At 50.9% G+C, this 16,686-nt stretch overlaps 1 protein-coding gene across 6 annotated transcripts in view; it reads right to left on the minus strand.

Annotated features, from left to right (window-relative positions):
- Positions 1-5,985: 5,985 nt before the first annotated feature.
- Positions 5,986-16,686, minus strand: part of C2H1orf35 (chromosome 2 C1orf35 homolog) — a 30,740-nt gene continuing 20,039 nt past the window's right edge. For 3 of the 6 annotated variants that reach the window (XM_050942766.1, XM_050942767.1, XM_050942765.1), the window contains 5 exons: positions 16,455-16,537; positions 14,370-14,442; positions 12,984-13,063; positions 12,155-12,295; positions 5,986-7,336 (listed from right to left, as the gene is read on the minus strand). In XM_050942766.1, the coding sequence (XP_050798723.1) occupies positions 7,024-7,336; positions 12,155-12,295; positions 12,984-13,063; positions 14,370-14,442; positions 16,455-16,537 (690 nt within the window). In that variant the 3' untranslated portion in view covers positions 5,986-7,023. The other 3 variants (XM_050942768.1, XM_050942769.1, XM_050942770.1) reach the window with 3 other exon arrangements.

Consider the following 16,686-nt stretch of genomic DNA (forward strand, 5'->3'; position numbering starts at 1 on the left):
CCCAGCCAGAGCCCTCACCCCATCCCACACCCCAGCCACCAATTTCATGAGCATTCATGCCCCGCCATACAATTTCCACACCCAGATGTGGCTCTTGGTCCAAAAACTTTGCCCATCTCTGGCCTAATTGCTTTGATCAAAGTCAATCAGTTCTGCACAGCTGATTGCCCATTACAGCGCCTAACCATTTTTTAAATTGCCCTTTGTCCTAAGTCTTCCCCTGAATGAAAGTGCCAGGAAAGATACTCTGGGCCAGAACCTCAGCTGGTGTAAATTGGCATCGTCCCAGCTGCATCTGGCTTCAGTGGAGCCCTGCTGAAAGACACCATCTGAGAGATTTAGGGTGACCAGACAGGAAATGTGAAAAATCAGGACAGGAAGTGGAAGTTAATAGGAGCCTGTATAAGAAAAAGACCCCAAAAGACCCCAAAATTGAGACTGTCCCTATAAAATCGGGACATCTGGTCATCCTGTAGAGACTCAGCCCATGTCTCACCATGGAGGGTGCCCCCCAGCAGATTCCAATGGACACCGAAGGGAGAGAAGTTGACGGGCATCCCCTTTGCACAGAACAGGCCCTGCCTCCTGCCATCACAGAACGGTGGCGTGGGACTCCCAGCTCGCACGAGAAAGCCATTTCTAGGGTAAGCTGGTCCAACAGGCAGGACAAGACCCAACGGCCGGAAGCTGAAGCCAGACAAATTCAAACCTAGAGGTGGGTGCATTTCAGATGCCTTCTAGTTTGCTTCGGAGAGCAAAATGCTCCAAAGTCCAGCACTCAGGCACTAACAAGCAATACAACACAGTCTGTCTCTGCCACGCGACCTGCACAGCTGTTCAGGCCATTGGCTCCCCACTGCTATTTCACCATGTGTGAGCTGTTTCCCTCATCCCTGTGCATATCCCAGCAGGGCCTAGGGCCCCAGGCTGAGCATAGAATCCGGCTCTGCTAGGAGCTGTACAGAAACAGAGCGAGAGAGAGGCCCTGCCCCATGACTTAACAGTCTGAATAGACAAGGCAGACGATGCAAGAGGGGGATTGTGATGCGGGAGCCACGACTGCCAGTGGGGTGCAGGGTTAATAAATCCTGTGCCCTGGGAAACCCTGCAGAGCCAGAGACAGACAGACACACACACACATACACACCCCGCTGGCATTTACAGGCTCCTTTGCTTGTGGTCTCAGCCGAGAGCCCAATGTCTGAATAAGCCACATGGCCCCGGCAGGGTTCATGCCTACCTGAGTGGAGGCAAGTCCCCCTTGTCACCCAGCCCTTTCCCGAGGCCACTGATGAAGTGTGGAGCAGCCAGGTGTGCACTCCCCGGAGGGGCCAGCGGCTGGCATCAGGTTCCCTCTGCTCCGTCCAACTGCCTTTGCTGGCTGGGACGGGCTCCCACGCAAAGCCCCTTCCATGCTGGGAGGAGGCCTATTAATCAGATGGAAAACTCTGGAGCCAGACTGGTGGGGCCCAGCATGGCCTTTCCTCTCCCTTCCCTTCCCAGCCAACAATGGGATTCATTTGCAACCCCCCTCCTCCAGCTCCTCAGCAGCCCCCACCCCACTCCCCACTGCCCTGAAGAGGGGTCGCCTTCTTTAACTGGCCTCCCCTTATTCTTACAGCAACAGGCACCTCCCCTGCCCCCTCCCTCCCCCCAGTCTCAAACTGACTGGATTGCATGACAAGCCTGGAGGCCGAGGGGGAATCGGGGGGTGGGGGGAAGAGAGATTTATCCCACAAGTCAGCTAGTCCCGCCAAACTCAAATGCTCCATGGTGTACTGGTAGTGAGCCAGCCCAACGTGTGGATAGGTCATGCTCAACGGTTAGGAAAGGTTAAAAGCTTAGAGGGGTGGCATGGTTCCTCTCTGCCGGCAGGAAATGCACCCTCTTCCCCGGATTAGCGCCTGACTCCGCTGACATCGACCGGAGGGCTTGCTATGGTGCCAGACGCCAGGACTGCTCGGTGCTGCAGCAGTTCCACAGAGCACTCACACTGGGGGGGTTTGCCGCAGCTTTCAGTGAGAGCAAGATTAAAGCAAGAGGAAGTCAGTGCCCATGCTAAGATCCCTGCCTGGCCTCCCTGAAGCAGGGTTTATTATGTAATGATGGCACCCAGCTCTTAGATCTCAATGTGCTTTACAAAGGAGGTCAGTGCCATTATCTCCATTTCACAGATGAGGAAATTGAGGTACAGGGCTGTGACATGGCTTGCCTGAGGGCACCCAGCAGGGCAGTAGCCAAGCTAGGAATAGAACCGAGGTCTTCCAAGTCCCCGTCTAGTGAGCTACCCCCTAGACTGCTCTCGGGTTGCATTCAGGGCCAAAGGGAAAGCTCCAGCCCCACATTTAACTGAGAAATTGTAGACACTAGAGAGACAGAGTTACTAGAAGCTCTAGTCCTTGCCCCAGGGTCCATACAGGATTGGACCTGCCTGTATAAAGCAGGGCTTGGGCCTATGGCTAGCACTAAGCAGCCCAGCCTGGGAACTCCACCCCCGCTAGGGGAGGCTATTGCGCAGCGTCTTCTCTAAAGCTCTTCACCAACATCCAGCCCCAATTCCCCATGGCTTTGGCAACCCGGCGAGACTAAACGTCAACAGTCCTCAGCATCCACCACGCTCCAGGGCCTAAGCTTTTCATTGGCTGAGCAAGAGCTGCACCAAAAACACTCTACACCTACCTGTCCTCCCGCCTCGGGCATGTATCTCCCTGGGTGCCCAGAACTAGTAGGGCTCTCTCCCATGAGCTCTCTTCTGCCCTGCCGTGAAGAGAGGACTGCTGTAGGTGGCAGGTTGGACGGGCCGTGTGGACACCACACACGCAACCGAGCTTGCAGGCCCCTATTGCAGCTACAAACAAGGGTCTTGTGGGTTAACTGCGTTTCACAACCAGGGGAAAGCCTCAGGCAGTTCGGGGCTTCAGACAGCTTATGAAAGTTACAAAATCATTTAAGGGCTCCCAGTGAGTAAGGTGCACAGCAGGGACCAGAATGCCAAAGTCTCCTGCCTCTCTATGCCATCTTCTAACCATTTTCCTTAGTTACACGTAGTAGGGTAGCACCCAGCCAAGATCCAGGCCCCATTGTGCTAGGTGCTGTATGTATCTGTTGTAAGAGACAGTCCCTGCCCCAAAGAGCTTCCAGTCTGCATAAACACAACACACAAAGGGTGGAAAGGAGCCTCTAGAGATGAAGGTCTAGATTCTCAACGGTATTTAGGCACCTAACTCCCCTTGACTCCAGTGAGAGTTAAGCACCTAAATACTTTTGAGGATCTGGGCTGACGTGACTTGCCTAAGTTCACACAGTTGATAAGCAGCAGAGCCCAGCTGTTCTGTGATTCACCCAGTGCCATTCACTGGCCCATTCTGCCTCTCAGTAGTTGTGGCACTGGCAAGGCGTGTCCCTTCTCCTAATGCTTAATTTTTATTTCCCCTTCTACTGATTTCTGCTAAATTTCAGTGCTGACTGAAGGGGAATGAAAGGCCAGCTGGACTACACCTGGCGAGGACTACACCTAGCTGCTGTCTACTAGGTTAGCACTGGCCAGGGTGGAATGAGATTAATGGACACAGTCCAGTTCTAAGTGTAATTGCATGTTTACTTGCAGCACATCATTCAGCCAGTAGGTGTCTGTGCACATTATAAGGTTCATGACCTTATAGGTGAGACCCCTGGTAAACAGAAGAGACCGTGCACAGACACGAGCTTTGCAGAAGCCTAGCTGTAGTTGTAATTGTTTCTCTGACAAGCACGTGTGACTCCATACACCACAGCACCCAGTGAACAAGATGACTTGGTAACACTGTATGAGAGGCTCCACTCTGTGTTGTGCAGGAGGTTTGACTAAATGATCATTGTGGTTCCATCTGGCCATAAACTCAATGGGGAAAAACCACCAGCCCCACTGGTCCCTTCCAGCCTTGCAATCTATGAACTGTGACTAGCTGGCCCTGCCTTGACCAGCTGGGCAAAGACGCTCCAGCCACGGAATACTCCTCCTCCCCCTAGAAAGCAACCCTTTGCATGGCTGCTACCCCGTCCTGTGCCTGGTCAGTGGATAAAGAGAGGACTCTGCTTTCCAGGGGCTGTCCACGCAGCCTCCTTTCCCTAGCACTGACTTCACTCGAAGAAACCCTGTGTGGAATAATGCAAGGACAGGATGCTCCAATGAGCAATAGGCTCCCAAGCGAATTACCGCCCAGTTTTCTAAACCATGCTGAGCAAGGCAAAAGGCAGATAGATGGTCGGTGAGATCTAAAGATAGACACAAACACAGCCGGAAAGGCCCCTGCCCTGGTGACCGGGCAGCTGAAGCTTTGGCTTGTTTCAAAGGCCAGGTGTCATCTCAGCTGCCTTTCACATCCCTGCTTCACCTAGGCCTGAGCCAGTTCGCTGCCTCAGCTTAGCGCTCCCACAGCTGCGTTTGATCCTGCAGGAGAGAGCGTGGCACGAGCACTTCCACCACTAGCACAAGCTTCGAAGCCAGACCCTAGAGGATATGGACCAGGGGTGTGTGAATTCAGCACTGGAGAAAGATACCAATTGAGCAGATACAGCACTGGTGGTAGCACAGCACAGCTTCCCTTTCCCTCCACCGGGTGCTGCCCTGCCAGCGTACCTCCACCCCGATCCAGCTAGCAACAACAGTTCACTTTCCACGACCCACATGCCCTTTGGCTGAAACTGCCAAGGAGGGCGAGTCGGCCCAGTGTAAGGAGAGCTGAGGAGACGTGGACACCGGCCCACTAAGATCCAACAGGCCCCTGAACAGCCATGGGAGGACAACACTCATTTCATTTCCCCTCCTCCCACCAGGCACTCCCAGCTATTCAGCAGCAGCTTAACAGTAATTAAACTGAAGCACAAAGAGCCCTCGAGTCTGCTCCTGAAACCACATTCACCACGTTTAATGTGTAAGTTGTTAGATATTTAACCCATGGGGCGGGTGCAGCTAAGTTGGTGTGAGCTGGGCCCATCCAGCGCACATCTGCACAAGAGGGCCAGCAGCTAGGATACTGGGCTGGAAGCCAGCAGAGCTGGGTTCCCACCTCTGCCACTGACTTACTGGGTAACCTTGGGCAAGGCTCCTATGGGCTACCAAGACAATCAAGGCAGCAGCTGCCCGGGCTGGTTACCAGGGGTGGGTTCGGTCCCATTAACCAGAGCAGAGAACAGTTGTTGTGGAACCAGCTCCATGGAGCTGCTCACAGCAGCGGGACTAGGGCGAGGCACATTGAAGCAGTCCAGCATGAAGCAGCTTTGTTGAATCTTCCCTTCCCAATTTCCCACTGATTTACCCCATTGACCCTCCTCTCCTATCCCATCCCATCCGTGGTCCTGCCAGTCGAGCCAGAATCCACTCCCCTCTTCTTAGCCAGCACACACAAGCCCATCCAGCAAAGGGAAAGGAACAGCTAGGTCACTGGCTCCCAGTGCTGGAGGAACCAGTTCCTCAGGGGGAGCAACCATCCAGAGGCCAGGAGGTTTTGGAAGCTAGATGTGCACTTAGCAACTCCCAGGCCAGTGCTGCCACACCAGTTCCATTCACAGGACTGTCCGTCCTTTAGTGGCAGAGCGCGCCAGAGCCCTTATTTGCACCCAGAGCACAGGAAGGTGCCATGCAGGTTCTCCCCACCCCTCTGACGCAGCCAGCAGGGGTTCGTTGGTCTCCCTGCTGAGACTGACCCCTCCTGGAGAATGCCAACCCCGGCCCACTAACAGGCACAAACAAAGTTATTGAGGGCCAGGGACATCACTCTACACCCAGGAGGTTAGTCTGCAGGCATGAGGGCCCCTGGGCTCAGCTCTGGAGAGCACAGGGCAGAACTGCTGCTGGGGTAAATCGGCCTGGCTTCACAGAACGCAGTGTTGTGCCAGTATACAACAGCAGAGACTTTAACCCCCCAGAACTACACAGCAGATATTCTGCTCTCATTTCACACCCAGGGACAGTGGGGCACGGTTAGTATATGTTTGTCCAAATACAAGTTTAAGTCTCCAAAACGTCAAGTTCTTTTATTCTTGGGGGGGAAAGTTTACAAAACTTCCTCTAAGTAAGTTTAAAAAAACTGGAGAAATTTAAAAGGGAAAAAGTGTCAGGTTAAAAAAAAAAACATTTAAAAAACCCCTTCGGCACAGCGAAAACACACAAGAATAGCAACACCTTTTAGGCTATTAAAGCTGAAACTGTTCATCTCCAGCTGCCTGGTTTTCAGGGACACACTATTTACTTGCTATGTCATCCTCTGCTTGAAACGGACTAGATTCAATGTCCATTTTTGTTGCTCATCATGTTCCAGCTGCTTTAACCTTGCTGGTTCTCATGTGCTAGCACCGCAGGTTACAGACATTCACCGCAGGCGACAGTCAAAATCCAAACAGGATCTCTCTTCTATTACATTCTCTCCCCAAGATTTTCAGTAAAATTCTGATTCAATAGGAGGTTCTGTAGTTGACGTTAGTTTTCTAAAATACCTAATTCTGGGCACACAAGTACTTGACAGTGACCTGATAAACATTCCCAAAGGCCTCCATTCTGCAAGAGGTTCTCTCCCTGGCATACGGTTATCTCCCTGCAGACACACAGGAGGAATCTGTGCACCTGGCTTTAAACCTTTTGTGGGCACAAGACACAGCAGGGCAGGGCAAGCTCAGCAGAATCAAAGAAATAGGCCAGTGGAGCAGCCTTGGCCAAGCTAAGGACTAGCCTCCGCTTAAAGGTTTTGCCAGTGTAGCTGCAATTATACTGGCATAAGGAAGTGCGTTTGCTGGTATAAATGTGTCTACACTAGGCACCTATGCTAGGGCACCGGTAGCATAGATAAGGGCATTAAAAAGAAAAAACCCACCAACCCTCTGGGCAAGATCCTCAGCTGGTGTGAACTGGAGCAGTTCAATGCACTCAATCCAGTGACTTCACAGCTGCACTGATTTGTACCAACTGAGGATCTGGTCCTGTAACTTCAGTTTTTGGACAGCGTTCCTTTAAAACAAGGCCGTAGCAGTCCCTGTCTTCCCTGCAGCTCAGTCATCTGAGTCAGTGTCGTGGCGCTGGTTGGCGCGGCGGGCTGGGGGGGGCCCTTTGCTGTTTCCCTTGCCCCTGGAGGCTGAGTGCCGGCTGTGGCGGTCCCTGCTGCCACTCCTGTGGGCTGGGAGCTGTCGGTGAGGGGGGCTCCCTCCCATGCTCTCACTGCTGGAGGAGTCCGTGTCGTGCCGCCGCCTGCCGGGCTGCTTCTGTGCCTCTGGGCCCGGTGATGAATGGCTGTCACGCCAGCCGCCTGCAAGCCGCCGGGAGGATGATGAATGGTGCCTGGGGGATGGGGCTTCTCTCCTCCTCCTGCAAGAGAGAAGATGGGTCAGAGCCTGCGGGAGCAAACCCCGCGGCCCCTGAAAGGGGCAGTGAACAGACCCTCGAAGCAGGAATGGAGAGAGACAAGTGACCAGGGACCAGTCCCTGTATGCTGTAGCCTGGCTGAAAGGACAATGCAGGCAATGCTGAGATACTGCTCTGCACAGGGGAACGTAGCCCAGGGAACAATCCTACCCTGTCTGCATCTTCCCCTTCCCTTGGGCACGATCCCGCCCCCAGTCTATTGTAGGATGACAAGAACAACATTTTTCCAAACTAGGGGCTGGGTTCTGCTAAACTGCCATGCCCAGGGTCAATGCAGTTCACCCTGGATTTATGCCTCCGACAGAGATCAGTGTTTGGCCCTAGAAAAATGCATTCGGGGTGGGTTATTCTCCTGCAAAACCGTTCACGCTTGCTTTTCTGTTAAACCTAGTTCATTTCAGCCCACGACCAGGCCTCCAGGCTGGAGTGACAGCAGTGCATTTGTAATCAACCATAGGTCACAAGGGCTGCTGGATGTATAGGGGACACCCAGGGAAATCTCCCTGATCTGCACAATGCTCACCAGCATGCCCTATGGTTTGCATACAAAGCACAGACCCCCTCAGCCAAGATTTAACAGCTGCAGCTATGGAGAGGCCGCCTGTTCCCTGGACTTTGTGTCTTTTGCCGCAATATACTCCAGCACGTTTACTGCTATTACCGCGTGGGGCTAGCGTTAAGTCATCATCACTATGCTACACCGGCAGACCCAGTGAGGAAGGGTGTGCTGCACTGCCCCCGAATCTCCCGTCTTCCTCACCCAGACATTGGCCAGGGCTCTCCACGCCACTGGTGCAAGGCAGCAAGGTCCCCCTGGTCACCTGGTTTTGAAAGAGGCAGCGTGCGGGCTTGAGTCAGGGAGAGGGGTAGCTCAGCAGTTTGAGCATTGGCCTGCTAAACCCAGGGTTGTGAGTTCAATCCTCGAGGGGCCATTTAGGGATCTGAGGCAAAATCAGTACTTGGTCCTGCTAGTGAAGGCAGGAGGCTGGACTTGATGACCTTTCAGGGTCCCTTCCAGCTCTGTGAGATAGGTATATAGCTCCACTGGTTAAGGGACAATCTCCACGTCACACCCATCAATGGCACGAGTAAGGTGTGTTAAATGACAATCCTTCTCAGAGATCTCCATTGAGCCAGTAGGAGGAGAGGAAGACTGCTGCAGGTCCCCTTTGACATGGCCAGTTACTCTGTGGTCTAGAGGGGAAGGAATAAACACAAAAAGAAGCCAGCAGTGTTGGTAGGTTTGTTTCTGGGATTCCATGAACATGTCCCTTAAATAGTGTGTGGCAGCTCTTGGCTCACAGCGCCCTCGTGTGTTAAGTATTTGCAAACGCACCAAAAAAAGTGAATCCACTAAAATGTAACCGTCACACATGGGCCAAATGAGAAACGCCCTTGGGACCCCCCAGTTCTGATCTCACACAGCTGTTACCCATAGGTAATGCCACGATCCTCAACTGAGTGACTCCTGAATTACACTGGTACAAGTGAGAGGAGAATCAGGTCCCTTGTTTATGCTAAGAACTATCTGCATTGACTCCCATATACAGTAACTCCTTGCTTAATGCTGTAGTTATGTTCCTGAAAAATGCAACTTTAAGCAAAGCAATGTTAAGCAAATCCAATTTCCCCCATAAGAATCAATGTAAAGGGGGGGAGGGTTAGGTTCCAGGGAAAAAATTTTCACCAGACAAAAAGAGACCTTACATATATATATACACATATACACACACATAGTATAGATTTTAAACAATTTAATAGTGTGCACAGCAATGATGATTGTGAAGCTGGGTTGAGGTGGTGAAATCAGAGGGTGGGATATTTCCCAGGGAATGCCTTGCTGCTAACTGATGAACTAGCACTCTGCTGAGCCCTCAAGGGTTAACCCATTGTTGTTGATGTAGCCTCACACTCTACAAGGCAGCACGAATGGAGGGAGGGGAGACAGCATGGCAGAGAGACAGAGACACACACCCCGTGTGTGGGAGAGAGGGACACACATTGCCCCTTTAAGTACGCTGACCCCACTCTAAGTATATTGCCTTTTTAAGTAGATCAGCAAGTTGAGACAGCAGCTGCTGCCAACGAGCTTTCTTCATCCTGAGCCCTGTCATGTCCCCTCACTCTGTGGAGATGGGGTAAGCGGGGTGCAGGAGCAGGGGGGGAGGGGACACCCTGATATTAGCACTGATCTTCCCCCCACTACCTTCGCACAGCAAGCAGGAGGCTCCAAGGCAGAGGGCAGGAGCAGCACAGGGCAGTGGGGGGAGGGACGGCTGAACTGCTGGCAACTGGTAGCCTGCTGGGCGGCTGCTGCACAGGGATCTCAGGGGAGCGGGGAACTGATAAGGGGGCTGTTGGTCCACCCTGGTTACAAGCCCCCACCAGCTTGCTGCAACGGGCTGCTCTTCCTGCAAGCAGTGGCCACTGCAGGCAGCTGCCAAACAATGTTATAAGGGAGCATTGCACAGCTTTAAATGAGCATGTTCCCTAATTGATCAGCAATGTAACAACATTAAGTGAGAAGTTACCATACTACGTACAGGGATTGTGGTGGTGGCTAGGGCAGTGGTTCTCCAACTTTTGTACTGGTGACCCCTTTCCCACAGCAAGTCTCTCAGTGTGACTCCCTCCTTGTAAATTAAAAACACTTTTAAAAAATATTTAACACTATTATAAATACTTGGAGGTGAAGCGGATTTTGAGATGGAGGCTGATAGCTCGTGACCCCCTCCCCCCAGATAATCGCCTCATGACCCCTAGTTTGAGAATTCCTGGGCTAGGGGGTCCTAGTCCTCAGCCAAGACCTCACTGTGCAAGGGGCTGTACAAATGCAGAACAAGACGACAGTCCCTGCCCCCAAAAGATCTTACAGAATAGTTTGTAAGATATTAATATTGAAACAGAAAATGTTCTAACCATGGCTTCTCTCCTGCCATATGGGATAAAGGTTTCAAACAGTGTGTAGAGAAATACTTTAAAAAAAAAAGTTCCTGCTCTTAATTTTTTTTGAAATGAGCTAATAGCTAAAAACTAGCTTGACCCCCCTAGTAAGTTACAGTCAGACCAAAGTCTCTGTCTATCCCTGATCCGACATCCTGTAGCCGTGGTTCTCAGTTCAGCACTGGAGATATGCAGGCTGGTTTGCAGTACAGAACTAAAGCAAGAATCCATTCTAACACCACTGATTCAAATCTGAGAAGCGTTCCGCCATGGACTCTGGCGTCTCAGATGTGGCACGCTACGTCAAGTGGTTCAAGGAGCAGTGGGCTATAGACTACGTGGAGAGAGAAGTCATTTAGCTCTTAATGGACAGAAGATTTGTTCTGGTGCTTGGTTGGGGGCATAGCTAATACAGAAGTTAATCAAAAGCTGCTGCAGGAAGGGCGGGGCAGAGGATGACGCACTGAGATTGGCAACAGGCCCAAAAAATACCTACCTGCCGCAACAGAAGTGCGCTCAGCAGGTTACTCCATTCAATGTTTGCATTTCAATCCCCACTGGAGGGGGGAGCCCGGCTCAGGATGGGTCAATGCATGCCACCGACTCCCCCCAGAGGAGCTAGCAGAGATACTCTCGGGTGGTGCTGTGCAGCCACAGCTCTCCTCAACTTGCTGTCGGTGATGGGGTATTGGGGCGGGGGGCGCTGTAGGCTTCCCCAGCTGGGTCAGACAAGCTACAGACTCCACGAGCCTCCTCCTTCCCCCCAATCAACACCTGGAGTAGCTGCTGCATGTGGGCTCAGGGCATTGTACAGGTGTGGCAAAAATCAAGGTGCTGCCTCACTCGATGCTGCTAATGCCAGAGAGTCTTCACACCAGGTGTCCTACCCAGGGGAGCAAATCCAGCTACTGTGCATTGAGCCTCACCTTTAGTCAGTCACAGCTAACGCAAACCCCTCCACCCCACGACACACACTCTGAACTCCCTTGGCTGGAGAGAGCAGAGAGCACAATGCAGCAGACACACTTGCCGCACAAAGGCTGCGGCAGGGAGAGACTTTACAGGCTGCTTGTTCTCCCCACGCCTTAGGCTACATCTACACTACACATCTTTAAGTGCCGCTACACGATGAGAGCTCTCCCGCCGATAAAAAAAATCCACCCCCAAAGGGAGGCAGCAGGAGAGCTCTCCCGCCGACAAAGCGCTGTTCACACCGGTGCTTTTTGCCGGTAAAACTTTGGTTGTTTGGGGAAGAGGGTGTTTGTTTGTTTTTACACTCATGAACTACAAATGTTTTACTGAGGAAAGTACAGGGTGGACAAAGCCTTAGTTTGTGAGCTCCAGGGTCAGGAATTGGCTCAATACAGGAGTAACTGAGTGAAATTCTCTAGCTACACAGGTCTGAAAATTGGTCTTGGCATTATAGCATTGGAGTCGGATGACATGGTTTCAATTCCCAGTACTAATATCAACTTCCTCTATGATCTGGAGCTCTGTGCCTCAGTTTTGCCATCTGTAAAATGGGGCTATTATACCTAAAATGGGGCTACAATATCTCACACACCCATAGGTTATACAGGAGGTCAGATGAGAAGATCTAATGGTCCCTTCTGGCCTTAGAGTTTATGACTGCCCTTGTGTTTGTACAGTGCCTAGCACAGTGGGGTCCTGATCCCTGACTGGGATGATTTAGTTGGGGATTGGTCCTGCTTTGAGCAGGGGATTGGACTAGATGACCTCCTGAAATCTCTTCCAACCCTAATCTTCTATGATTTTAGACACTACTATGAGAGAGAATGATAGCAGGAGCTCTGGTACCTTTCCGCATAATCTGGAGAGAGGGAGGAGGTGGTGGTAGCTGCTTCTTTCTTGTGATGTTTCTCCTTTTCCTTCTCTTTCTTGTGTTTTTTCTTCTTTTTCTTCTTCTTCTCCTTTTTGGATTTCTTGCTGCTCTCGGGCCTGCACGGTTAAAGAAACAGGGAGACATGCAAATGACACCGGCACACTTCTTTTAAAGCACAGCTGCATTTGCTGTCCAGAGGCAAGTTGCCAGGTCTCAGCCCAGTGCCTGCCCTCAATGGCTCACTGCTGTGGATCACTCACTGAATATTTTGCAAGAACAGATTAAGCCTTGAGTTGCTCACAAACTGCTGCAACTATCTAATAATCTAGCTGTGTGATTGGTTGCTTCACTCACATGGTGTTTCTTCCATGCAATGGGTTAGCTCAGTGATTCTCAACCCCAGGCTGCTTGCGGCCCAATCAGCACACAGTTGTGGCCCATGTGACATCCTCAGGGACATACTGGTAGCATATATATTGTACAGATGTGGCCCACATAACACATAGAGAGCTACATGTGTGGCCCACAATGGTAAATACACTGGGTTAGCCTAATCTTTATTAAACCACTTCTGCGCAGAAGGAAGTTAGTTCAGGATTAAATGAATCCCAGCTGTTAGCTCCAAGTTTGCAGACATCCACATGCAAAAGGCTTTGCTGGCAGAGAGCTCTGTGAAATCAAAGCGGGTGCAGATGCAGCCAGAGGGGAACTTGGTTTATAGAGACACCCGGCTGTTTGTGAACAGCGTCTCATGGTAGCCCACCACAGCTCCAACTGCATAAAGCATAAGTGGGTTGTTCTTACCATGTCTCTTCTGCCTTCTCTTCCTTGCCCAGTTTTCTCTTCGCACCTGAGGCCTTCGGACTGTCTGCCACTCTCTGATGCTAGATTTCCAGAAGACAAAATGATTTACGAGACCGTCAGGCTGAGGGTGCCCATGGTTAACAACATAGAGCAAGTCCCACTGTTCAGAGCTATTATTGAGCAATACCAAGATTAAACGAGGTGGCAACGTAGCTGGGGAGTGGGGGCCCAAGGCTGGCAGAGTGGAGCTCCTTCGTTCTCATTCTGCTATGTGGCGCTGTCCACTGGACAAAGGTTACACCCTGAAAGTTAGGTCACAGCCCCCCAGCTGGTGAAAGCCACAACAGTGTTGGGCGACAGCTGGTGCTGACTGGCAGCGCCTCCCTGTGGGAGGGCAAAGTAGCACCATCTCAGACCCTTGCTCTAGAAATCCTCTCTCTGGGCCCCACCATGCCCTCAAGCTTCTCCCAGCCATGACCTCAGCCTCTCCTGGCATTTCCACGCCCCCCATCTCTTACCTTCCAGCTCTCACGCCTATTTACCCATGCGGGGGGTTAGGGTTACCACTCCAACTCGGCCGCTAGAGCAATCTCCCAATCCCAGCCAACCCTCAATGCTCACAATAAAGGATTTGATATTTTAGCTCCTGCTTCTCAGCTGCCACTCTGGTATGTGCCATAGAGCTGGGCTGACCCCAAGCCAAACTCTCCTGAAGGTTGGAGGATGTGTTTGTATCGAGGGATTTGCCCTGTTACAAAGATAGGCGCTGGCTGCAAACGTCAGAGTTAGTCTGAAATGCTCCCAGAGTTCCAGGAGGTCGGGAGCCCAGGGAGCCCATTCAGGCTTATTTCTGTTATCCAGGTAATAAAACTATCACCCTCCTACACAAAATCCTGCTCCCGTGACATCAGTTACAAAAATTCCAGATCCATTTGAACAGATGGAGAAAGGATGGTGTCTAGTAAAAGGGGCTGAGGAGAGTGGAGTTCAATTCCTGCTCTGCCACAGACTTCTTGTGAGAGCTTGGGCAACTCACTTAGTCTCTGTTCCTCAGTTCCCCCATCTGTAAAATAGGGCCAATACTTCTGTACCTCACCTGGGTGCTGTCAAGATAAAATCCAGTAGTGATCATGAGGCACCCAGATTTAGTGAGGAGGGCCACATCAGCACCTACAGACATGCAAGTAGGATCAGCCCCTTAAAAAAAAACAACACCCCAATGCAGCCCTCACAATGTGGAATATGAAACTAACCCCAGAAAGTTACACTCTGGAGTTTCACTTGGATGGTTGAAATTAGTGTAGATGCAGCAGGGATCAAGCCTCTCCTATGCTCTGCAAAGCACCTAGCATGCAGAACGACTAGCACAGGGGTGGAAAGACTTACAGTAAAAACAGAAAGCCCCAGTTTGGCAGCCTCTTTGTCTTCTTTGGAGAGCATCATTCTGCCAGCACTGCCACTGGGAGGAAAATAAAAAGTAAAGATATACACACACACACACACACACACACACGCATACTGCATGATTTTCTCTAGTCACTGTGAGGGCTGAGACAATGACGCTTTTGGAGCAGTGTCTACTGGTTATACCAGGGGACTGGCAGTCAAGAATCCCTGAGATCTGTTCCTGCTCTGCTACTGAGTGGCTGTGCAATCTTGGGAGAGTCACTTAACTTCTGTGCTGCCTTAGTTTCCTCTTGGGGCATGAGGATTCATCTGTGTTTGGAACGGCCTTGAAAACTCTCCGATGAACGCGCTTTTAATTCAGAATCCCCTTGCATTAAGCACTGCCTGCTCGTACACATCCTGTGCTGACTGCTGACCCAGAGCCTAGGTGTTTGTTCCAATCCTTCCTATTAATCCACGTTCAACCTCTACAGAGACCACCCCCCACCCAAAAGGTGGACACATTTCTGCAGGGATTGGACAGATTCCAGCCTAAACAGGGGTTTGAACTTCAGCATATTATATAAATGTAACAGACTAGTAAAAATACTCCTCCCATTCGCTCAAGGGGCCAACCGCACTGCCCACGAGGAAGCTGCTCAATGGTTGACTTTGGCTAATACGTTATGGTTAGATGGCTTCCTATTTGGAAGATTAATCCTAGTGGCCCATAGGGTGGTTCATGACCTGCTCTTGTGGTTGTGTACTGCGGTTCTCTGTACAATGTGGCAGTGTGGTCTGGTGGAACAACCACAGGGCCGGGGGAAGGGTGTCTGAAAACACGCTGTTCTAACCCCAGGTTGTCACTGACTCCCTTTCCCTGGTGGGAGAGAGGAGAACAAGGAAGCAGCAGGGAGAAACATGGGGGAAAACTGCCAAGGATGTGGAGGGAGGAGCACTGCAGAACATAAGAACGGCCATTCTGGGTCAGACCAATGGTCCATCTAGCGCATCCTGTCTTCTAACAGGGGCTGGTGCCAGATGCTACAAAGGGAGTTAACAGAACAGGTTAATTATTGAGTGATCCATCCCCTGTTGTCCACTCCCAGCTTCTGGCAGTCAGAGTTTAGGGGCACCCAGAGCATGGGGTTTTGTACCTGACCAACTTGGCTAATAGCCATTGATGAACCGATCCTCCATGAACTTACTTAATTTTGTTGAACCCATTTGTACTTTTGGCCTTCACAACATCCTCTGGCAATGAGTGCCACAGGTTGACGCTGCATTGCGTGAAGCAGTACTGCCTTATGTTTGTTTTAAGCCTGCTGCCTACTAATTTCATTGGGTCATCCCCTGGTTGTGTGATGTGACGGGGTAAATAACACTTCCTTGTTCATTTTCTCCACACCAGTCATGATTTCATAGACCTCTTTCGTATCTCTTCCAAACTGAACAGTGCTACTCTTTTAAATCTCTCCTCCTATAGGAGCTGTCCCATACCCTTAACTAATTTTGTTGCCTTTCACTGTATTTTCAATTCTAATATTATATCTTGGAGATGGGGCGACCAGAACGGCACACACTATTCAAGGTGTGGGCGTACCAGGGATTTACATAGTGGCATAATGATATTTTCTGTCTTATTAATCCATTTCCTAATGGTTCCTAACAGTTCGCTTTTTTGACTACTGCTGTGCATTGAGCAGATGCAGAGAACTATCCACAAAGGCTCCAAGATCTCTTTCTTAGCGGTAACAGCTAATTTAGACCCCATCATGTTTATGTATAGTTGGAATTATATTTCCTCGTGCATTACTTTGCATTTATACACACTGAATTTCATCTGCCCTTTTGGTGCCCAGTCACCCAGTTCTGGGAGAGCCCTTTAACTCTTTGCAGTCTGCTTTGGACTGAACCATCTGGAGTAATTTTGTATCACCTGAAATTTTGCCACCTCGCTGTTTATCCCTTTTTCCACATCATTTGTGGTTTTGGGGTCACCAGATCTCCTGCTTTAGCCACCAGAGGTTCTAAAGAGCAGGCAAAAGCACTGCGCTCTTATGCTAGTGGAAAATAGCCCCATACCTGGAACTCCCCAGCCCCAAGACACAGTCTGTATCCTTCTCATCACGTTCTGCTCCATCACGCTTACAGACCTCCGCGAGATCCTAGGAAGGAACAGGTTAGAAGGAGCAGTAAAGTCCATGGAGCTGACCAGTTAACCACATCCGTGCATTAGAAGAACTGGAGGTGCTGAATTCTTCAACACTGTATTGTCCATAGTCAGGAGCACCCTTTCCATAGTCAGGGGGACACA

This window comes from Gopherus flavomarginatus, chromosome 2, assembly GCF_025201925.1.
Source record: "Gopherus flavomarginatus isolate rGopFla2 chromosome 2, rGopFla2.mat.asm, whole genome shotgun sequence".
NCBI classification, from domain to species: Eukaryota; Metazoa; Chordata; order Testudines; family Testudinidae; genus Gopherus; species Gopherus flavomarginatus.